Genomic DNA, 25,332 nt, shown 5'->3' with positions numbered 1-25,332 from the left:
CCAAGTAGTTGGCCCCACACCTGGACTCCATCACGCTGTCTGACAACAAATTCACCAGAATCCTGCTAGACTTTCCATCGGGTCTGGCACCGCAGTTCACAACAGCCATGCCCAGACACGGGGTACAGCATCACATTCCGACCCAGGGACCACCCCTCCACATCCATGCACGAAGGCTCCCCCCGGAAAAGCTCCGCCTGGCGAAGGAGGAGTTCAAGAGGATGGAGGAATTGGGGATAATACGGCGGTCCGACAGCCCATGGATCTCCCCCCTGCACATGGTGCCCAAAGCAGCCAGGGGCTGAAGACCATGCGGTGACTACCGCAGGCTGAACAAGGCTACAACTCCAGACCGCTACCCCGTGCCGCACATACAGGACTTTGCAGCAAACCTGCACGGGGCAAGCATCTTTTCCAAAGTAGACCTCATCCGGGGATACCTTCAAATCCCAGTACACCCTGAAGACATCCCCAAAACAGCTCTCATCACCCCGTTCGGCCTGTTTGAATTCCTCCGAATGCCGATTGGCCTGAAGAATGCCGCACAGACATTCCAGCAGCAAATGGATGCGGTGGGACGTGACTTGGACTTTGCATTCATCTTTTTGAACGGCATCCTCATAGCCAGCAGTAGTTGTCAGGAGCATCTGTCCCATCTCTGCCAGCTCTGCTCCTGCCTGAGTGATTTTGGCCTCACAATCAATCTGGCCAAATGCCAGTTCGGACTCGACACCATCGACTTCCTGGGCCACAGGATTACCAAAGATGGGGCAACACCTCTGCCCGCCAAGGTAGACGCGATCCACCACTTTGCCCGGCCCAATGCAATCAAAAGCCTGCAGGAGTTCGTTGGTATGGTGAACTTCTACCACCGCTTTCTTCCTTCAGCAGCCCGTATCATGCGCCCTTTGTTCACCTTGATGTCAGGTAAAGGCAAGGATGAAGAGGCTGCGGCCGCTTTCGTTAAAGCCAAGGAAGTCTTGATAGACGCTGCGATGCTGATGCATCCCAGAATGGATGTTCCAACCGCCCTCACAGTGGACGCTTCCAACACAGCAGTCAGTGGGGTGCTGGAGCAACTCATCGAGGGGCGCTGGCAACCACTGGTGTTCTTCAGCAAACCCCTACGGCCACCCGAACTCAAGTACAGTGCCCTCGACCGGGTTGTTTCTTCGAGCCTTATATAGTGCCTTCGAGCTGTTGGCACTATATCTGACAATCCGGCATTTTGGGTACTTTTTAGAAGGCAGGCCATTCACCGCATTCACGGACGACAAACCATTAATCTTCCCATTCACGAAAGTGTCCGATCCCTGGTTGGCCCGCCAACAGCGACATCTGTCCTACATCTCCGAGTACACGACGGACATCCAGCATGTCTCAGGAAAGGACGTCGTGGCGGATGCACTCTCCAGACCAGCTATCCAGGCCCTGTCCCTGGGGGTGGACTATGCAGCGATGGCGGAGGCGTAGCAGGCAGACGAGATGCCTAGCTACAGGACCACAGTCTCAGGTTTGCAGCTGCAAGACTTCCTCGTAGGCCCAGGTGAGTGTGACGTGGCTACCAGCCAAACTTGCCCCATCGTCCCGGCAGCCTGGCAGCGGCGAGTTTTCATCTCCTTACACGGCTTGGTGCACCCATCTATCAGGACAACCGTCCAGCTGGTCTCTAGCAAGTTCGCGTGGCACGGACTTCGCAAGCTGGTCAGTGAATGGGCCAGAACGTGCGTGCAGTGCCAAACAGCCAAGGTGCAGCAGCACACCAAAGCCCCACCGCAGCAGTTCAAACCCACCTGCCGGAGGTTCGACCACATTCATGTGGATATCATGAGGCCCCTGCTAGTGTCGCAAAGAGCGCGGTACCTCCTAACTATGGTAGACCGGTTTACGAGATGGCCAGAGGCGGTCCCACTCACCAACACCACCGCCAATTCCTGCACCCGAGTGCTGATTGCAACCTGGTTAGCATGCTTCGGGATACCGGCCCACATTACCTCCGACAGTGGCGCCCAGTTCACCTCCAGCCTGTTGGGAACACAGCTACACCACACAACTGCCTACCACCCACAGTCGAACGGATCAGTGGAACACTTCCACCATCACTTGAAGTCGGCTCTCATGGCCCGCCTAAAAGGGCCTAACTGGGTGGACGAATTCCCTGGGTCCTGCTTGGAATCCGTACAGCGCCCAAAGAGGATCTGCACGCCTCATCGGCCGAGCTGGTGTACGGCGCACCCCTGGTTGTCCCAGGAGAGTTCATTCCAGCCCCAAGGGAGTAAGAGGAAGAACCCGCAGCAGTCCTGGACAGACTACGTGAAAGGCTCGGCAACCTGGCCGCTGTACTGACTTCACAGCACGGACAGATCCTGACCTGCGTACCCAAAGACCTGCAGACCTGCAAGTTTGCATTTATACAAAGGGGCGCACACCGGGCACTGATACTGCTGCCGTACAAGAGGCCATTCAAGGTGATCAGGAACAACGGGTCCACGTACATTCTAGACATTGGGGGGAAAGAGGAGGTTTTCACGGTGGACGACTCAAACCGGCCCATGTGGACTTGGTGCAGCCGGTCGAAGTTCAGGCACCGCGGTGCAGAGGCAGACCGCCCAGAGACTGATCCAGACTGTGGACAATGGGGGGTGTATCGCGGTTCTGGGGGTTATGTGATGACCCACTTTCTATGCAGGTGAACTGGCTCACAAAATGGCGTGCGCATCGGCAGAGAGGCCAGCCCCAAAATGGCACTGGGCCTTCTTCTTCACCAGCAAAGGGAGAAAGCCCACGTGTGGGAAGAGACTTTTGTAATGCACCTCTGACGTCATTTCCACCTGGAGAGGGCGGGAACAGAACTGCATAAAAACCAGTGTAACGAAGTTTGAATAAACTAGTCTCGAGTGCAACTTACAGACTGCGTGTCGTTATTTCTAGCTCTGTGTGTAGCACATTGCTACAGTATAATGATAACAGGGTTGTCGTGGTGGGAGATTTTAATTTCCCAAATATTGATTGGCATCTCCCTAGAGCAAGGGGTTTAGAAGGGCTGGAGTTTGTTAGGTGTGTTCAGGAAGCTTTCCTGACACAAAAGGCAGATAAGCCTACAAGTCAAGGCAAGTCAAGTCACCTTTTATTGTCATTTCGACCATAACTGCTGGTATAGTACACAGTAAAAACAAGACAACGTTTTTAAGGACCATAGTGCTGCATGAAATAATACAAAAACTACACTGAACTATGTAAAAACCACACAGAAAAAATAGTACACTAGACTACAGACCTATCCAGGACTGCATAAAGTGCACAAAACAGTGCAGGCATTACAATAAATAATAAACAAGACAATAGGCACAGTAGAGGGCAGTAAGTTGGTGTCAGTCCAGACTCTGGGAATTCAGGAGTTTGATGGCTTGGGGGAAGAAACAATTACATAGTCTGGCCGTGACAGCCCAAATGCTTTGGTGCCTTTTCCCTGATGGCAGGAGGGAGAAGTATGAGGGGTGCATGGGGTCCTTTATAATGCTGTTTGCCTTAAGGATGCAGCATGTAGTGTAAATGCCTGTAATGGCGAGAAGAGAGAACCCAATGATCTTCTCCGCTGACCTCACTATCTGCTGCAGGGTCTTGTGATCCAAGATGCTGCAATTTCTGAACCAGGCAGTGATGCAGCTGGTCAGGATGCTCTTAATACAAGAGGAGAGGCTGTACTTGATCTGGTATTGGGAAATGAACCTGGTCAGGTGTTAGTTATCTTAGATATCGGCAGTAAGGAAAGCGAATGCTATGTTGGCATTCATTTCAAGAGTAATAGTGTATAAGAGTAAGGAGGTGTTGATGAGGCTCTATGGGGCACTGGTGAGACCCCATTTGAATTACTGTGTGCAGTTTTGGGCCCCCTATCTTAGAAAGGATGTGCTGATGTTAGAGAGAGTTCAGAGAAGATTCACTAGGATGATTCCTGGAATGCAGGGACTAACATATGAGGAGTGTTTGTCTGCTCTTGGATTGTATTCATTAGAGTATAGAAGAATGAGAGGGGATCTCATAGAAACATTTTGAATGTTGAAAGGGTTGGACAGAGTAGATGTGGAAAGGCCGTTTCCCTTGGTGGGTGAGTCCAGGACAAGAGGTCACAGTCTTAGAATTAGAGGGTACCCATTTAAAACAGAGATGAGGAGAAAATTTTTTAGCCAGAGGGTCATAGATTTATGGAATTCATTGCCACATACAACTCTGGAGGCCCAATCATTGAGGGTGTTTAAGGAAGTGATTGATAGGTATCTAATTAGTCAGGGTATCAAGCGATTTGGGGAAAAAGCCGGAAATTGGAACTAGATGGGAGAATAGTTTAGTTCATGGTGGAGTGGGGGAGCAGATTTGATGGGCCGAATGGCCTACTTCTGCTCCTTTGTCTTGTGATCTCAGTGGGAGAGCATTTTGGAGATAGTGACCACAATTCTATCAATTCCCCAAGGCATTCTACAAGTATGTGAAGAGCAAGGTAAAACGTGAGAATAAGACCAAACAAGTGTGACAATGGAGAAGTGTGTACAGAACTGGAGGAGATAGCAGAGATACTGAATGAATACTTTGCTTCAGTATTCACAATAGAAAAGGATCTTGGTGAGTGTAGGGATGACTTACAGTGGATTGAAATGCTTGGGCATATAGACCTTAAGAAAGAGGATGTGCTAGAGCTTTTCGAAAGCATCAAGTTGGATAAGTCTCCAGGACCAGACGAGATGTACCTCAGGACACTGTGGGAGGCAAGGGAGGAGATTGCTGAGCCTCTGGCGATGAAATTTGAATCGTCAATGGAGATGGGAGAGGTTTCGGAGGACTGGAGGGTTGCAGATGTTGTTCCCTTATTCAAGAAAAGGAGCAGAGATGGACAAGGAAATTATAGACCAGTGAGTCTTACTGCAGTGGTTGGTACGTTGATGAAGAAGATCCTGAGAGGTAGGATTCATGAACATTTGGAGGGGCATAATATGATTAGGAATAGACGGCAAGGCTTTGTCAAAGGCAGGTTGTGCCTTAAGAGCCTGAATGAATTTTTTGAGGATGTGATTAAACACATTAATGAAGGTAGAGCAGTAGATGTAGTGTATATGGATTTCAGCAAGGCATTTGACCAGGTACCACATGCAAGGCTTATTGAGAAAGTAAGGAGGTATGGGTTCCAAGGGGACTTTGCTTTGTATATCTGGAATTGACTTGTCCACAGAAGGCAAAGAGTGGTTGTAGACGTGTCATACTCTGCATGGAGGTTGGTGACCAGTGGTGTGCCTCAGAGATCTACTCTGGGACCCCTTCTCTTTGTGATTTTTATGAATGACCTGGATGAGGAAGTGGAGGAATGGATTAGAAAATTTACTGATGACACAAAGGTTGGGGGTGTAGTGGATAGTGTGGAGGGCTGTCAGAGGTTACAGTGGGCCATTGATAGGATGCAAAACTGGTCTGAGAAGTGGCAGATGGAGTGTGAGGTGTTCATTTTGGCAGAATATAGTATTAACGGTAAGACTCTTGGCAGTATGGAGGATCTGAGGGATCTTGGGGTCTGAGTCCATAGGACACTCAAAGCTGCTGCGCAAGTTGACTCTGTGGTTAAGAAGGCATATGGTGCATTGGCCTTCATCAACCATGGGATTGAGATTAAGAGCAGAGAGGTAATGTTACAGCTATATAGGACCCTGGTCAGACCCCACTTGGAGTATTGTGCTCAGTTCTGGTCACCTCACTACAGGAAGGATGTGGAAACTATAGAAAAGGTGCAGAGGAGTATGCCTAATGAGAATAGATTGAGTGAACTTGGACTCTTCTCCTTGGAACGATGGACGATGAGAGGTGACCTGATAGAGGTGTATGAGATGAGAGGCATTGACCTAGTGGACAGTCAGAGGCTTTTTCCCAGGGCTGAAATGGCTAACACAAGAGGGCAGTTTTAAGGTGCTTGGAAGTGATGCACCATCAATAACTCTCAGAGATGGGAGGCGAACAATAGGCTTTTATTAGCTGCAAGAGACCGCGGTTAGTAGCAAGAGACCACCACACAACATCCTGGAGACTGAGGGAGGAGCAGTGCCTCCAACCGCCTTTATACAGGGGTCTGTGGGAGGAGCCACAGAAGCAGTCAGCAGAGGGGCGTGTCTAGATAGGTATATGTAGTTCACCACAGGAAGTAGGTACAGAGGAGATGTTAGGGATAAGTTTTTTACACAGAGTAGTGAGTGCATGGAATGGGCTGCCAATGATGGTGGAGGAGGTAGATATGATAGGGTCTTTTAGGAGTCTCTTGGATAGGTACATGGAGATTAAAAAAATAAGAGGGCTATCGGTAACCCTTGGTAATTTTTAAAGTAAATATATGTTTGGCGCAGCACTATGGACCAAAGGGCCTGTATTGTGCTATAGATTTTCTAACCTTCTGAGTGGCCTTGTGTGATGATGAGCTGCTGCATCTTTGTACCTCTCCCAATTGAATCTCCCTTATCTCATCTTCGGTTTCTTCAGCTTCAGCCACTCCTTGTGACTATTCCTGTCTACTAGAGGATGCCTTCCCATCTGTTACTCGTATCTTCCAGTAACGCAGGTCCCCCCACCATCTAACTGAAGTCAGCTTCATCCCCAAATATACTGGAGGCCAGTTTTCCCTCATTATCTATCATCAAGTCCTCTCCACTACATATGAGTAAGAGATCAGAGATTCAGACATCTCTTCATTAATTCTTGAGGAGTTCCACAAGATAAAGCATACCACTCTCCCAATCCCTCACCCTCTGAGTTCGTACATGATTCACTGAAATCACACTACTGTCAGCTTGTTGCCTCTGCAGAGTTTTCTTACTAAGTGTAGCTTCTGTGTCAATGTGTAGTTCCAGCTCTAGGGGTAAAAGGTGATAGCGATGGAGAATTTTGACAGGATCATTTTTATCCTCTGGCTTCACCCCAAAAACTGGCAAATTTGGTATCTGGCTCTCCACTATGACCATACGGCGTAAATACCCAGCTGCCGGCCAACTTATGCTTCCGTTATAACCCCAAATGTCTTATTAAAACTCCGTCTCTAGGAATCAGTTGGGAGAACCTGATCTTGCGACCATATCTCCTCATTTCCTTGGTTTTGCAGAAACCACTGCTAGTTCACAAGCTTTTTGCAGTTCTTTCCTCATATCAGACACATGTTTCAGATATGTCCTCTGGGGCAAGTCTCACTGCCGGTTCCAAAACAGAGATCCAAAGGTAATCTCACATTGCGTCTGAACATCAAATAGTATGGCGAGTAGCCAGTGGCTTCATTTTGTATCGTTGTAGCAGTGTACCAAATATGCCGGCTCCACTTGCTCTTTATGTTGGCAGCCAGGGCTCCAAGCAAGTCTAGCAATATCAGTTCTTCAGGCTGAGGATCACCCTAAGGGTGATAGCACTGTACTTGACCTCTCAACCCTAAGCGTGCTTAACAACTCATATATGAGCCGATTCTTAAAGTCCTTTCCTTAATCACTGTGTATCCTTCTTGGGAGGCCATAATGAACAAAATACTTCTCCCATAGCACTTTGGCAACTATGGATGACCATAAGACATAGCACTAGGCCATCTGGTCCATCAAGTCTACGCCACCATTTAACCATGGCTGATCCTTTTTTTTCTCCTCCTCAATCCCAAATCCCAGCCTTCTCCCCGTAACCTTTGCTGCCATGTCCAATCAAGAACCTATCAATCTCTGCCTTAAATACACACAACGACCTGGCCTCCACAGCTGCATGTGGCAACACATTCGACAAATTCACCAGCCCTTGGCTAAAGAAATTTCTGTGCATCTCGGTTTTGAAAGGGCGCCCCTATATAACCATATAACAATTACAGCATGGAAACAGGCCGTCTCGACCCTTCTAGTACATGCTGAACACTTACTCTCACCTAGTCCCACCTACCTGCACTCAGCCATAACCCTCCATTCCTTTCCTGTCCATATACCTATCCATTTTTTTTAATGACAACATCAAACCTGCCTCTACCACTTTGACTGGAATCTCGTTCCATACAGCTACCACTCTCTGAGTAAAGAAGTTCCCCCTCAAGTTACCTCTAAACTTTTGCTCCTTAACTCTCAACTTATGTCCTCTTGTTTGAATCTCCCCTACTCTCAATGAAAAAGCCTATCCACGTCAACTCTATCTATCCCCCTCATAATTTTAAATACCTCTATCAAGTACCCCGTCAACCTTCCACGCGCTAAAGAATAAAGACCTAACTTGTTCAACCTTTCTCTGTAACTTAGGTGCTGAAACCCAGCTAACATTTGAGTAAATCTCCTCTGTACTCTCTCTCTAATTTGCTGACATCTTTCCTATAATTTGGAGGCCAGAACCGTACACTCTACTCCAAATTTGGCCTCACCAATGCCTTGTACAATGTTAACATTACATCCCAACTCCTATACTCAATGCTCTTATTTATAAAGGCCAGCATACCAAAAGCTTTCTTCACCACCCTATCCACATGAGATTCCACCTTCAGGGATCTATGCACCATTATTCCTCGATGACTCTGTTCTACTGCATTCTTCAATGTCCTACCATTTACCATCTACGTCCTATTTTGATCATTCCTACCAAAATGTAGCACATCTCACATCAGCATTAAACTCCATCTGCCATCTTTCATCCCACTCTTCTAATTGGCTTAAATCTCTCCGCAAGCTTTGAAAACCTACTTCATTATCCACACCACCACCTATCCTAGTATCATCTGCATACTTAATAGTCCAATTTACCACCCCATCATCCAGATCATTAATGTATATGACAAATAACATTGGACCCAGTACAGATCCCTGAGGCACACCACTAGTCACCAGCCTCCAACCTGACAAGCAGTTATCCACCACTACTCTCTGGCATCTCCCATCCAGCCATTGTTGAACCCATTTTACTACTTCAATATTAATACCTAACGATTGAACCTTCCTAACCTTCCATGTGGAACCTTGTCAAAGGCCTTACTGAAGTCCATATAGACAACATCCACTGCTTTACCCTCGTCAACTTTCCTCGTAACCTCTTCAAAAAATTCAATGTTTGTCAAACATGACCTTCCACGCACAAATCCATGTTGACTGTTCCTAATCAGAACCTGTCTATCCAGATAATTATATATACCATCTCTAAGAATACTTTCCATTAATTTACCCACCACTGACGTCAAACACAGGCCAATAATTGCTAAGTTTACTCTTAGAACCCTTTTTAAACTATATCCTGCCTTTTTAAACTATATCAGCCTCTATATCCTGAGGCTGTACCTTCTTGTCCTAGACTCTGTCACCATGGGAAAATCCTCTCCACATCTACTTGTCTCGGCCTTTCAGCATTCGAAAGGTTTCAATGAGATCTCTCCTCATTCTTCTGAATTCCAGCAAGTACAGAACCACAGCCATCAAACGTTTCTTGTATGATAACCCTTTCATTTCTGGTATCATCCTTGTGAACCTCCTCTGGACCTCCCTCCCTGGTACAGGGCCCTGGTGAGATCACACCTGGAGTATTGTGTTCAGTTTTGATCTCCAAATTTGAGGAAGGACATTCTTGCTATTGAGGAAGTGCAGCGTAGATTCACGAGGTTAATTCTCAGGATGGCGGGACTGTCATATGTTGAAAGATCGGAGCGACTGGGCTTGTTTACACTGGAATTTAGAAGGGTGAGAGGGGATCTGATTGAAACATATAAGATTATTAAGGGATTGGACATTCTAGAGGCAGGAAACATGTTCCCAATGTTGGGGGAGTTCAGAACCAGAGGCCACAGTTTAAGAATAAGGAGTAGGCCATTTAGAACAGAGTTGAGGAAAAACTTTTTCACTCAGAGAGTTGTGGATCTATGGAATGCTCTGTCTTAGAAGGCAGTGGAGGCCAATTCTCTGGATGCTTTCAAGAAAGAGATAGGTAGAGCTCTTAAAGATAGCAGAGTCAAGGGATTTGGGGATAAGGCAGGAACAGGGTACTGATTGTGGATGATCAGCCATAATCACATTGAATGGCGGTGCTGATTCAAAGGGCCTATTGTCAATGCCAGCACATCTTTTCTAAGATAAGGGGCCCAAAACTGTTCACAACACTCAAGGTGAGGCCTCACCAGTGCCTTATAAATCCTCAGAATCACATCCTTGATCTTGTATTCCAGACCTCTTGAAATGAATGTTGACATGGCATTTGCCTTCCTCACCACCGACTCGATCTGCTGCTGGATTGTTGTTGGTCCTCACCTCAAACTTGGCACCATATAGATGGTCACTTAACATCCACCACTGCCCATTTCAATGCCAGAAACTCCAATTTCTGTGCAAAGTAAATTCTTTTGGATGGGTGACAACTCCAGCTGGCGAAAGTAACAGGGCTCAATCCTTTACCTTGGTCTTGATATAGAACACTGCCTAATCCCTCGCAGATGGAGTCTATATGCAGTACATACAGCAACTGGAGGTTTACAAAGGCCCACAGAGGTTAGTCAGCAGCTCTTTCATCAGCTGAAATGCTTCTTCACACTTTGCATCCCATCTTTCCCATAAAAGCTCCAAAGGGGTAAGATAAACCTTACCTTCTTCTCCTTCCTTTCTTCCCCAAGGGAGGGTACTCAAAGAGAAGTTGATTCAAGGTGTAGCTTACTCCAGAGTAGTCCTTCACAAATCTCTGGAAGTACCCACAGAAACCAAAGAATGAATGTAGTATACTCACATTCCTGGTCCTTAGCCATGTGGTTACCAGCTCTATCTTGGACGGATCTAAAGGCACTCCATTATGAGAGACTATGTGACCAACATAGTGGATTAATGTCTTACAGTACTGGCACTTATCCAGTGACAGCTTTAAGCCTTTAACCTGAACACTTTTAAAATCATCCAAGTGCATCAATACCTCAAACAAGTGCATGTCTCCAACAGTCTTTTCCATGACACGTTGGAAAGTAGCCGGTGCTCCTGATATGCCCTGGGGCACTTTTTCAAACTGAATGGACATGCGAATGCTGTCTTCTCTTTATCAACTTCAATCATGGGTATTCCTTAGATCTAACACACTGAACAGTACATTTTGCTCACTCAGGCAGGTGAGATCATCCTCAATCTGTGAAACAGACTGTATGTTCAGTGTTCGATAATCTACATACATTCATACTTTCCCATTCTTCTTCCTTACCACCACTATAGGTGACACATAAGGACTTCTTGACTCAGTGATAATTCCAGCTTCCTTCAGTTTATGCAGTGCTGCCGAATGTCTTCCACTTCCACTAATGCTAACCGATGAGACCTCTCTCTGAAACGGCTGTCCTCCATCACTCTAATAGTTTGGCGAGTGCTCTTGGAGCAACCAACATCAAGCTTATCAGTTGAAAAACAGTGTTGGAAAATGCACTTTGGTAGTAGAAATAAATGTGCACACTATTTTCTAATTGGGGAGCAAATCCAGGAACTTGAGATGCAAAGGGACTTGGGAGTCCTTGTGCAGAAGACCCCAAAGGTTAACCTGCAGGTTGAATCATGATGAGAAAGGCAAATGCTATGTTAGCATTCATTTCTAGAGGTTTAGAATACAAGAGCAAAGATGTGATGCTGGAGAGGCCTCACCTTGAGTATTGTGAACAGTTTTGGGCCCCTCATCTTAGAAAAGATGTGCGGTCCATTGGAGAGGCTCCAGAGGAGGTTCACAAGGATGATTCCAGAAATGAAAGGGTTAACATATAATAAACGTTTGATGGCTCTGGATTTGTACTCGCTGGAATTCAGAAGGATGAGGTTGTATCTCCCACGCTATCATCCAGATCAACATTATAGCTGACAACAACAAAGGACCCTGTGGTACATCACTAGTGACAAGCCTCCAGTCAGAGAGGCAACACTCTACAACCACTCTCTGACCTCCCATAAAGCTCATCCACCTTTCCTACTATACTTCTAGCATTGTGGACGCATTATTAATGAACTTTCAAGAATCATTAGATTCTGGAATGGTTCTGGAAGACTGGAAAATTGCTCATGTGACTCCTCTCTACAAGAAGGGGGACAGACAGAAGAAAGGAAATTATAGGCCTGTTAGTCTAACCTCAGTGGTTGGGAAAATGTTGGGAGTCGATTGTTACAGATGTGGTTTCAGGGTACTTGGAGGCATATGATAAAATAAGCAAAGTCAACATGGCTTCCTTGAGGGAAAATCTGTTGGAATTTTTTGAAAAAATAAACAGGATAGACGGAAGAATTGGTTGATGTTGTGTACTTGGATTTTCAGAGGGCCTTTGACAAGGTGCAACACATGAGCCTGCTTAACAAGTTAAAAGCCCATGTCTATGAAGGTTCTCAGTCATCCAGGTCATTGTTTATCAAGCAATAGTAAATCAAGGCAACTGGACTTGTGTGTTGTCTAGAAGCCGTTTTGCCACTGATCCAAGAGTTTTCTCAGTTCTGATCTGGGGTGAGTAGTTTTCCAGCTTATAAACTCTGTGAATTGTTTAATGATATAGCAATCACATGAGAGTCATAGAGGTATTATCTTTGCATGCATGGAGGTGTGAACTGTTGTGGAGATGCCGGGGTAGAGATGTTACGGCTACCCTGATGGGGCTTTCACCAAAAGAGTGACAAAAGCCAGCAGGAATATCAGCCCAACAAACAAGAGGTAAGGAGCAATGCTGATGGAAAACATAGTCAACCCATACGTGGCTGGAGTTTCAGAGAAACTCAGATGGATTTTCAATAAACACAAAATCCCTGTGTTTTTCAAAGCTACAACCACACTCGTCCAACAGCCACACATAAACAGGTTAATATTCTATATTCTATCCAATGCAATGAGAACTGCACAGATCTGTATATTGGCGAGACAAAACAACCACTTCACAAATGGATGGTCCAGCATAGGAGGGCTAACATCTCAGGTCAAGACTCAGCTGTATGCCTACACCTAAAGGTCAAGGTGATAATGATAACATAGAACATAGAAATTTACAGCACATTACAGGCCCTTCGACCCACAATGTTGTGCCAACCATGTAACCTACTCTAGAAACCGCCTAGAATTTCCCTAGTGCATAGCCCTCTATTTTTCTAAGCTCCATGTACCTATCTAAGAGGCTCTTAAAAGACCCTACTGTATCCACTTCCACCACCGCCGCCGACCGTGCGTTCCATGCACCCACCATTGTCTGTACTCCTGACATGGTAAGCTTTTAACATTTTGGACAGGGAGGAAAGGCGGTTTGAAAGAGGATTTAAAGAAGCGACACTTCACCTGTGAGTCGGCTGGTGTGGTATACTGCGTCTGGTGCTCCCGGTGTGGCCTTTTATATATTGGTGAGACCCGACGCAGACTGGGAGACCATTTCGCTGAACACCTATGCTCGGTCTGCCAGAGAAAGCAGGATCTCCCAGTGGCCACACATTTTAAATCCACGTCCCATTCCCATTCTGATATGTCTCTCCATGGCCTCCTCTACTGTCAAGATGAATCCAAACTCAGGTTGGAGGAACACCACCTTACATACCGGCTGGGTAGCCTCCAACCTGATGGCATGAATATTGACTTCTCTAACTTCCGTTAATGCCCCTCCTCCCCTTCTTACCCCATCCCTGACATATTTAGTTGTTTGTTTTTTTTTCTCTCTCGCTCTGCCCATTCTCCAACTCCCTCTGGAGCTCCCTTCCCCCTTTCTTTCTCCCGAGGCCTCCTGTCCCATGATCCTTTCCGTCCTCCAGCTCTGTATCACTTTCGCCAATCACCTTTCCAGCTCTTAGCTTCATCCCACCCCCTCCGGTCTTCTCCTATCATTTCGCATTTCCCCCTCCCCCCACTATTCTTAGTACCTTTCCTTTCAGTTAGTCCTGACGAAGGGTCTCGCCCCGAAACGTCAACAGTGCTTCTCCCTATAGATGCTGCCTGGCCTGCTGTGTTCCACCAGCATTTTATGTGTGTTGTTGATTGAATTTCCAGCATCTGCAGATTTTCTCGTGTTTGCTCTACAGCTCTTAATGACCCTTGTGTGATTGCTATACCCCCAAACAACTCACAGAGTTTATAAACCAGTAAACTAACCACCATAGATCAAAACTGAAGAAACCTTTTGGATGAGTGGGAAAATAGCTTCTGGACAATATCGCAAGTCCAGTTGCCTTGATTTACCACTGCTTGATTTAAAAGTCCGTGGTATTACAGGGAAGATACTAACATAGATAAAGCAGTGGCTGATTGGCAGGAAGCAAAGAGTGGGGAAAAAATGGAGCCTTTACTGGTTGGCTGCCAATGACGAGCAGTATTCCACAGAGATCTCAGCTGGGACTGCTTCTTTTTATGCTATACATCTGTGACTTGGATGATAAGTTTGCGGACGATATGAATATAGGTGGAGGGGCAGGTAGTGTTGAGGAAGTTAAGGGGGGGGGGGTTACCTATTTGAAACCTATCGAATGGTGGATGTGGAGAGGACGTTTCCTATGGTGGGGGGAGTGAATGACCAGAGGACACAGCCTCAGAATAGAGGGGCACCCTTTTATAATGGAGCTGAGAAGAAATTTCTTCAGTCAGAGAGTGGTGAACCTGTGGAATTCTTTGCCACAGACAGCTGTGGAGGCCAAGTCTTTATGTATATTTAAGGAAGAGGTTGATAGATTCTTGATTGGTCAGGGCACGAAGGGATATGGGGAGAAGGCAGAAGACTGGGGCCAAGAGGAAAAATGGATCAGCCATAATGAAATGATGGAGCAGATTCAATGGGCCAAATAGCCTAATTCTGCTCCTATACCTTATGGTTGTATGGTCTGATAAGCCCTTTATTTGTTCCTATGTACAATACACCACTTTTTTTTCTTAACCAGGGTCTCCATATTTCTTGAAAACCAAGAGTTCCTACACCTGTTATAGTTACCTTTTATCCTGACAAGCACATGCAAGCTTTTTACTCTCAAAATTTCACTTTTGAAGGCCTCCCACTTATCAACTACATCTTTGCCAGAAAATACCCCGCCCCAATTGCCTCTTCTCAGATCATTTCTGATACCATCAACTTTGGCCTTTCTCCAATTAGGATCTAATCCAAACAATCATGATACCTATGTCTATGATGGAATTCAATCACTCCCTGCTTTGGATTTTTGGGTCAGGAATCTGATTCAAAAGATCTATGCCTGACATCTGGTCCCAAAAAAAAAACCTCCCTAGGGAATCAGCTTCAGGGACCTCACCAAGAAGATGTGTGTCTCTGATAGCAAATGATGGGAAGCTTCAGCCGCCACAAAGGCTAAAATTCAGATATCCACATTCACACGGGTATGTACATGTATAGAAATGACTCCAGGTTCTTCCACATCTTCCCACACAGGCATACATTTTAAGTCAGGGGTTCCCAACCTGAGGTCCATGGTAGGGGACCATGGCACAAAAAAAGGTTGGGAAGCCCTGGTTTAAGGCATGCAACATAACCTGCATTAAAGAAATGTCAAGTGAAACCTCATACCACCACGTGATGCCAAAGTAGTTCCATCATACGAGAAGCTAAGGCAAGATGTGTCACTGCCAGGAACATGCGCCAGTCGGTTGTGAAACTTTGTATGAACCTATGTAATAAATAATGATTAGTGATAAATATTCAGAGCACCACAGAGCCAATAAATCACAATAAACCAAAACACTATCAAGTGCTCAGCCACAACATGTATTAAAACATTATATTAAAAGCAAGAGGATAGTGAGGGATAAAATTGGCCCCTTAGAGAATCAGAGTGGTCAGCTATGTGTGGAGCCGAGGGAGATGGGAGAGATTTTGAACGATTTCTTCTCTTCGGTATTCACTAAGGAGAAGGATATTGAATTGTGTAAGGTGTGGGAAACAAGTAAGGAAGTTATGGAAACTATGACAATTAAAGAGGTGGAAGTACTGGCGCTTTTAAGAAATTTAAAAGTGGATAAATCTCCGGATCCTGACAGGATATTCCCCAGGACCTTGAGGGAAGTTTGTGTAGAAATAGCAGGAGCTCTGACGGAGATCTTTAAGATGTCATTAGAAACGGGGATTGTGCCGGAGGATTGGCGTATTGCTCATGTGGTTCCATTGTTTAAAAAGGGTTCTAGAAGTAAGCCTAGCAATTATAGACCTGTCAGTTTGACATCAGTGGTGGGTAAATTAATGGAAAGTATTCTTAGAGATAGTATTAATAATTATCTGGATAGACAGGATCTGATTAGGAGTAGCCAGCATGGATTTGTGCGTGGAAGGTCATGTTTGACAAACCTTACTGAATTTTTTGAAGAAGTTACGAGGAATGTTGACGAGGGTAAGGCAGTGGATGTAGTCTATATGGACTTCAGCAAAGCCTTTGACAAAGTTCCACATGGAAGGTTAGTTAAGAAGGTTCAGTTGTTAGGTATTAATGCTGGAGTAATAAAATAGATTCAACAGTGGCTAGATGGGAGATGCCAGAGAGTAGTGGTGGATAATTCTTTATCGGGATGGAGGCCGGTGACTAGTGGGGTGCCTCAGGGATCTGTTTTGGGCCCAATGTTGTTTGTAATATACATAAATGATCTGGATGATGGGGTGGTAAATTGGATTAGTAAGTATGCCGATGATACTAAGCTAGGAGCTGTTGTGGATAATGAGGTGGGTTTTCAAAGCTTGCAGGGAGATTTATGCTGGTTAGAAGAATGGGCTGAACGTTGGCAGATGGAGTTTAATGCTGAGAAGTGTGAGGTTCTACATTTTGGCAGGAATAATCCAAATAGAACATACAGGGTAAATGGTAGGGCATTGAGGAATGCAGTGGAACAGAGAGATCTAGGAATAACAGTGCATAGTTCCCTGAAGGTGGAGTCTCATGTAGATAGGGTGGTGAAGAAGGCTTTTGGAACGCTGGCCTTTATAAATCAAAGCATTGAGTACAGAAGTTGGGATGTAATGTTAAAATTGTACAAGGCATTGGTAAGGCCAAATTTAGAATATTGTGTGCAGTTCTGGTCACCGAATTATAGGAAAGATATCAATAAATTAGAGAGAGTGCAGAGATGATTTACTAGGATGTTACCTGAGTTTCAGCACTTAAGTTACAGAGAAAGGTTGAACAAGTTAGGTCTCTATTCGTTGGAGCGTAGAAGGTTGAGGGGGGATTTGATCGAGGTATTTAAAATTTTGAGAGGGATAGATAGAGTTGACGTGAATAGGCTGTTTCCATTGAGAGTAGGGGAGATTCAAACGAGAGGACATGATTTGAGAGTTAGGGGGCAGAAGTTTAAGGGAAACACGAGGGGGTATTTCTTTACTCAAAGAGTGATAGCTGTGTGGAATGAGCTTCCTGTAGAAGTAGTAGAGGCCAGTTCAGTTGTGTCATTTAAGGTAAAATTGGATAGGTATATGGACAGGAAAGGAGTGGAGGATTATGGGCTGAGTGCGGGTAGGTGGGACTAGGTGAGATTAAGAGTTCAGCACGGACTAGGAGGGCCGAGATGGCCTGTTTCCGTGCTGTGATTGTTATATGGTTATATGGTTATATGTCACCAGTTCTGAGCATGGCTGTATATCATTTTAAGACATTGTACCCAGTATTGGGTAATATGATTTGGGTGTAAAACATGCCAATAAGTCACACTGCCTTGCAAATACCATCAGTACTGGAGAAAGCAATTTTTTGTCCTTGTCAAAAGCAGAGTTATAAACCAATCAGCTCTCATATGGTCTGAGAACATGAGCAGACCTTTTCAACTGCTCTCGTAGTGTACAGTTTAGACAAAATGCTATTACAATTTGGAGTATCAGAGTTCAATCCCAGTTTCCTCGGTAAGGAGTATTTGTACATCCTCTCCACAGAATGAGTGTGTTTTCTCTGGGTGCTTCAGTTTCCTCACACAGTCTAAAGGTGTGCTGGGTAAGTTAACTGGTCATTGGAAATTGTCCCATGATTAGGTTAGGATTAAATTGGGGTTGCTGGGTGGTGTGTCTCAAGGAAGGCCCTATTCTTGAATAGATGGATGGGTGGATAATGGCAGATCAATATTTTAGTCTGGTTAATATTTCTGATTATCTACTAAAAAATCTATAGCCTCAAAGTTTAAAGCCCCAATTGGCTGTCTAGTTAACAGCTCTGAAATACAGCATTTGAAACCTTTCTCACCCCAATATTCCTATCTGATTCATCTATTTCAACATAAAGTCATTTAACGAGATCTGTCCATTTCCACTTATCCATCCATTCCTGTCTACAGAAGCTCCACACTTGTTTTATACAGTAGTTCTAACTCAAAGTTGGCAGGTAGTGTGAATTACAAGAAAGATGAAGGGAGGTTTCAGGCAAATAAAGAGAGGCTAAGAGAATAAGTGGGACCTGGCATGCTCACGACAATCTGGGAATACTATGTTAATTTTTTCCACTGTTATGATTTATACTTCCTTACTAGAAAAAAAAGGAAATTGAAGTATCTTTAAATGGCAAGAAATTGTAAGACATTGACATCCACTTACATTAATAATGAACAAAGGACCTAGCACCATTCATAGAACATAGAAAAATACAGCACAGTAAAGGCCTTTCGGCCCACAATGCTGTGCCGACCCTTAAACCCTGCCTCCCATATAACCCTCCACCTTAAATTCTTCCATATACCTGTCTAGTAGTCTCTTAAATTTCACTAGTGTATCTGCCTCCACCACTGACTCAGGTAGTGCATTCCACGCACCAACCACTCTCTGAGTGAAAAACCTTCCTCTAATATCCCCCTTGAACGTTCCACCCCTTACCTTAAAGCCATGTCCTCTTGTATTGAGCAGTGATGCCCTGGGGAAGAGGCACTGGCTGTCTATTCTATCTATTCCTCTTAATATCTTGTATACCTCTATCATGTCTCCTCTCATCCTCCTCTCCAGAGAGTAAAGCCCTACTCCCTTAATCTCTGATCATAATTCATACTCTCTAAACCAGGCAGCATCCTGGTAAATCTCCTCTGTACCCTTTCCAATGCATCCACATTTTTCCTATAGTGAGGTGACCAGAACTGGACACAGTACTCCAAGTGTGACCTAACCAGAGTTTTATAGAGCTGCGTCATTACCCAGCGACTCTTATAAACTCTATCCCTCGACTTATGAATGCTAACACACCGTAAGCTTTCTGTGGGGAACTACATATACCTGTCTGGACATGCCCCCCCTGCTGACTGCTCCTGTGGCTCCTCCCACTGACTGTGGCTCCTCCCACAGACCCTGGTATAAAGGCGATTGGAGCCTAAGCCTGGCCCTCAGTCTCCAGGATGTAGTATGGTGGTCAATTGCTGCTTGTTCTTTCTTCCAGCCAATAAAAGCCCATAACTCACCTCACATCTCGGAGAGTTATTGATGGTGCATCACTTTCTTAACTACCCTATCTACCTGTGAGGCAATTTTCAGGGATCTGTGGACATGTACCCCCAGATCCCTCTGCTCCTCCACACTTCCAAGTATCCTGCCATTTACTTTGTACTCTGCCTTGGAGTTTGTCTTTCCAAAGCGTAACACCTCACACTTAACCATATAACAATTACAGCACAGAAACAGGCCACCTTGGCCCTTCTAGTCCAAGCCAACGCTTACACTCACCTAGTCTCAGTGGCCCGCACTCAGCCCATAACCCTCCATTCCTTTCCTGCCCATATACCTATCCAATTTTACTTTAAATGACAATACCGAACCTGCCTCTACCACTTCTACTGGAAGCTCGTCCCACATAGCTACCACTCTCTAAGTAAAGAAATTCCCCCTCGTGCTACCCTTAAACTTTTGCCTCCTCACTCTCAAATCACGTCCTCTTGTTTGAATCTCTCCTACTCTCAATTAAAAAAGCCTATCCACATCAACTCGATCTATCCCCCACATTATTTTAAATACCTCTATCAAGTCCCCCCTCAACCTTCTACGCTCCAAAGAATAAAGACCTAACTTGTTCAGCCTTTCCCTGTAACTTAGGTGCTGAAACCCAGGTAACATTCTGGTAAATCTTCTCTGTACTCTCACTATTTTGTTGGATATCTTTCCTATAATTCGGTGACGAGAACTGTACACAATACTCCAAATTCGGCCTTACCAAGGCCTTGTACAATTTTAACATTACATCCCAACTCCTATACTCAATGATCTGATTTATAAAGGCCAGCATACCAAAAGCTTTCTTTACCACTCTATCCACATGAGATTCACCTTCAGGGATTCCACCTCCACCATTATTCCTGGATCACTCTGTTCTACTGCATTCTTCAACGCCCTACCATTTATGATGTATGTCCTATATGGATTATTCCTACCAAAATGCAGCACCTCGCATTTATCAGCAATAAACTCCATCTGCCATCTTTCAGCCCACTCTTCTAACTGGCCTAAATCTCTCTGCAAGCTTTGAAAACCTACTTCATTATCCACAACGCCACCTATCTTAGTATCATCTGCATACTTAATAATCTAATTTACCACCCCATCACCCAGATCATTAATTTATATGACAAACAACATTGGACTCAATACAGATCCCTGAGGCACACCACTCGTCACTGGCCTCCAACCTGACAAACAGTTATCCACCACTACTCTCTGGCATCTCCCATCTGGCCACTGTTGAATCCATTTTACTACTTCAATATTAATACCTAACGATTGAACCTTCCTAACTAACCTTCCATATGGAACCTTGTCAAAGGCCTTACCGAAGTCCATATAGACAACATCCACTGCTTTACCCTCATCAACTTCCCTCGTAACGTCTTCGAAAATTCAATAAGATTTGTCAAATATGACCTTCCACGCACAACTCCATGCTGACTATTCCTAATCAGACCCTGTCTATTCAGATAATTATATATACTATCTCTAAGAATACTTCCCATTAATTTACCCACCACTGACGTCAAACTGGCAGGCCTTCTCTGGGTTGAACTCCATCTGTCACTTCTCAGCCCACTTCTGCATCCTATCAAAGTCTCTCTGTAATCTTAGACAATCCTCTACGCTATCCACACCACCACCAACCTTTGTGTCATCTGCAAACTTGCCAACACACCCTTCTACCCCCACACCCAGGTCGTTAATAAAAGCCACAAAACATAGAGGTCCCAGAACCGATCCTTGTGGGACATCACCTGTCACAACCCTCCAATCCGAATATACTCCCTCAACCTCAACCCTCTGCTTTCTGCAGGCAAGCCAATTCTGAATCCACCTAGCCAAACTTCCCTGGATCCCATGCCTATTGACTTTCTGATTAAGCCTACCGTGTGGTACCTTGTCAAATGCCTTACTAAAATCCATGTAGATCACATCCACTGCACTACCCTCATCTATTTGCCTGGTCACCTCCTCAAAGAACTCTATCAGGCTTGTTAGACAAGATCAGCCCTTCACAAAGCCATGCTAACTGTCCCTCATCAGACCATGATTCTCTAAATGCCCATAGATTCTATCTCTAAGAATCTTTTCCAACAGCTTTCCCACCACAGATAATTACCCCAATTATCCCTACTACCTTTTTTGAACAAGGGCACAATATTCGCCTCCCTCCAATCCTCTGGTACCATTCCCGTGGACAACGAGGACATAAAGATCCTAGCCAGAGGCTCAGCAGTCTCTTCCCTCGCCTTGTGGAGCAGCCGGGGGAATATTCCACCAGTGCCCAGGGACATATCCTTCCTAATGTATTTTAACAACTCCAACACCTCTTCTCCCTTAATATCAACATGCTCCAGAACTTCAACCTCACTCATATTGTCCTCACCGTCATCGTTCCCCCTCATTGGTGAATACTGAAGAGAAGAATTCATTGAGGAACTCGCTCACTTCCACAGCCTCCAGGCACATCTTCCCACCTTTATCTCTAATCGGTCCTATGGTCAGGGTTGTCCTATGTCCTATCTGGCCAGGGTCCGGGATGTTTCTGATCGCGTCCAAGATATCCTGCGGTGGGAGGGAGAACAGCCAGAGGTCGTGGTACATATTGGTACCAAAGACATAGGTAGGAAAAGGAAAGAGGTCCTGAAAGAAGACTACAGGGAATTAGGAAGGAAGTTGAAAAGCAGGACCTCAAAGGTAGTAATCTCGGGATTAGTGCCTGTGCCACGCGACAGTGAGAATAGGAATAGAATGAGGTGGAGGATAAATGCGTGGCTGAGGGATTGGAGCAGGGGGCAGGGATTCAGATATCTGGATCATTGGGACCTCTTTTGGGGCAGGTGTGACCTGTACAAAAAGGACGGGTTGCACTTGAATCCCAGGGGACCAATATCCTGGCTGGCAGGTTTGATAGAGCTGTTGGGGAGAGTTTAAACTAGTTTGGCAGGGGGTGGGAATCAGAATGTGAGTGCAGGGATTAAGCTAGAAGGACAAGGGCATGATGCTAAGAGTTCTGAGTTGATGAGGAAGGACAGGCAGGGGACAAAACATAATTGTAGCCAGTTAAAGTGGTTGAAATGTGTCTATTTCATTGCTAGGAGTATTAGGAACAAGGAGGATGAACTTAGAGCATGGATTAGTACATGGAACTACGATGTTGTGGCCGTTACTGAAACTTGGTTGGAGGAAGGGCAGGATTGGATGATGCAGGTCCTGGGGTTCAGGTGTTTTAAAAGGAATAGGATGGGAGGTAGAAAAGGAGGGGGGTGGCATTGCTGGTCAAGGAGAGTATCACAGCTATAGAAAGGAAGGACGCTGCAGAAGGAGTGTCCACAGAGTCAGTCTGGGTGGAAGTCAGAAATAAGAAGGGATCAATCACTGTGCTGGGAGTAGTCTATAGGTCCCCAAATAGCCCTCGGGACACCGAGGAGCAGGTAAGCAGGCAGGTTTTAGAATGGAGCAGGAAATACAGGGTAGTAGTTATGGGTGATTTCTACTTCCCTCATATTGACTGGCACCTCCTGAGTGCAAGGGGGATAGATGGGGCTGAACTTGTCAGGTGTGTTCAAGAAGGATTCCTGACACAGTATGTGGACTGGCTGACGAGAGGAGAGGCTATACTGGATCTAGTTCTGGGTAATGAACCTGGTCAGGTAACAGACCTCTTGGTGGGGGAGCATTTTGGTGAGAATGACCACAACTCCCTTAGCTTCAGCATAGCTATGGAAAGGGATAAAATCAGATGAAATGGTGAAGTGCTTAACTGGGGAAAGGCTAACTTTGAAGGGATGAGGCAGGAACTAGCGAGAGTAAATTAGAAACAGATGTTCAAAGGGGAACGCACAGAAGTAATGTGGGAGAAGTTTAGGGACCACTTGAGCTGGGTTCAGGATAGGTTTGTCCCACTGAGGCAAGGAAAAAACGGTAGGAAAAGGGAACCGTGGCTGACGAAACATGTGAGGCAACTCGTCAAGAGGAAAAAGGAAGCATATGTTAGATATAAGAAGCAGGAAGTAGGAGGCACTTCTGAGAAATATAGGGTAGCCAGGAAGGAGCTAAAGAAAGGACTTAGGAGAGCTCGAAGGGGGCATGAGAAGTCCTTGGCATGTAGGATTAAGGAGAACCCCAAGGCGTTCTATGCGTATGTGAAGAATAGGAAGATGATGAGAACGAAGGTGGGACCGCTAAAGGATAAAGAGGGCAACATGTGCCTGGAGGTGGAGGAGGTTGGGAAAGTCCTAGATGAATACTTTGCTTCAGTATTCACAAGTGAAAAGGATCTTGGCTGCAGGGGAAGTGCCGGAGGACTGGAGAATGGCAAATGTAGTTCCCTTGTTTAAAAAAGGTAATAGGGAGAAACCTGGTAACTATAGACCAGTGAGTCTTATGTCAGTGGTATTCAAACTACTGGAAAGGATTCTTAAGGATATGATCTACAAGCATTGGAGAAGTGCAGTCTACTCATGGATAGTCAACATAGCTTTGTGAAGGGAATATCGTGCCTCACGAGCCTGATTGAGTTTTTTGAAGCGGTAACAAAAGAAATTGATGAGGGTAGGGTAGTGGATGTGGTCTACGTTGAATTTAGCAAAGCATTTGACAAGGTCCCTCATGAAAGACTCATCCAGAAAGTCATGAGGCATGGGATAAGTGGAACCTTGGCTGTTTGGATCAAAAACTGGCTTAAAGGAAGAAAGCAGAGGGTAGTTGTGGAAGGAAAGTATTCTGCCTGGAGGTCAGTGACTAGTGGAGTGCCGCAGGGATCTGTCCTGGAACCCCTGCTATTTGTGATTTTTATAAATGACCTGGATGTAGAGGCGGAAGGATGGGTGAGTAAGTTTGCGGATGACACGAAGATTGGAGGAGTTGTGGATGGAGCTGCAGGTGGTCGAAGGTTACAAGAGGATATAGACAGGCTGCAGAGTTGGGCAGAAAAATGGCAGATGGAGTTCAATCTGGACAAGTGTGAGGTGATGCATTTTGGAAGGACAAACCAGAAGACTGAGTACAGGATTAATGGTCAATTATTTGAGAGTGTGGATGAACAAAGAGACCTTGGGGTTCAAATCCATACGTTCCTCAAGGTCGCTGCACAGGTTGATAGGGTAGTTAAGAAGGCCTATGGGATGCTAGGCTTCATTAACAGGGGGATTGAGTTCAAGAGTAGAGAGGTCATGTTGTAACTCTACAAATCTTTGGTGAGACCGCACTTGAATATTGTGTTCAATTCTGGTCACCTCATTATAGGAAGGATGTGGAAGCTATGGAGAGGGTGCAGAGGACATTTACCAGGAGGTTGCCTGGATTAGAGAACAAGTCATATGAAGCAAGGTTAGCAGAGCTGGGACTTTTCTCTTTGGGGCATAGAAGAATGAGAGGGGACTTGATAGAGGTCTACAAGATTATGAGAGGCATCGATAGGGTGGATAGTCAGTACCTGTTTCCCAGGGCACCAATAGCAAACACCGGAGGGCATATGTACAAAATTAAGGGAGGGAAGTTTAGGGGAGACATCAGGGGTAAGTTTTTTTTTACACAGAGGGTTGTCACTGCCCAGAATGACTTGCCAGGGATGGTGGTGGCGGTTAAAACATTAGTGGTATTTAAGAGCCTCTTGGGCAGGCACATGGATGAAAGAAAAATGGAGGGTTATGGGGTAGTGTGGGTTTAGTACCTTTTTGTAAGGATTATATGGGTCGGCACAACATGGAGGGCTGAAGAGCCTGTACTGTGCTGTAGTGTTCTATGGTTCTTCACTCCTGTCAAACTTTTGTTCTTCACATAATTGAAGAATGCCTTGGGGTTTTCCTTTACTCTACTCGCCAAGGTCTTCTCATGCCCCCTTCTTAAGCTCTTGCTACCCTATATTCCTCAACAGACTCATCTGATCCCTACTTCCTAAACCTCACATATTCCGCCTTCTTCCATCTGACTAGATTCTCCACCTCACTTGT

At 45.3% G+C, this 25,332-nt stretch overlaps 1 protein-coding gene across 2 annotated transcripts in view; it reads right to left on the bottom strand.

Moving 5' to 3' along the window:
- Positions 1–25,332, bottom strand: part of LOC132396487 (WD repeat-containing protein 70) — a 182,490-nt gene that overhangs the window by 66,117 nt on the left and 91,041 nt on the right. For both annotated transcript variants that reach the window (XM_059974030.1, XM_059974029.1), the window contains exon 11: positions 15,500–15,599. In XM_059974030.1, the coding sequence (XP_059830013.1) occupies positions 15,500–15,599 (100 nt within the window). The remainder of the gene's footprint in view (positions 1–15,499; positions 15,600–25,332) is intronic.

This window comes from Hypanus sabinus, chromosome 7 (genome assembly GCF_030144855.1).
Source record: "Hypanus sabinus isolate sHypSab1 chromosome 7, sHypSab1.hap1, whole genome shotgun sequence".
Lineage (NCBI taxonomy): Eukaryota > Metazoa > Chordata > Chondrichthyes > Myliobatiformes > Dasyatidae > Hypanus > Hypanus sabinus.
This window is presented reverse-complemented; position numbering and strand designations above follow the sequence as displayed.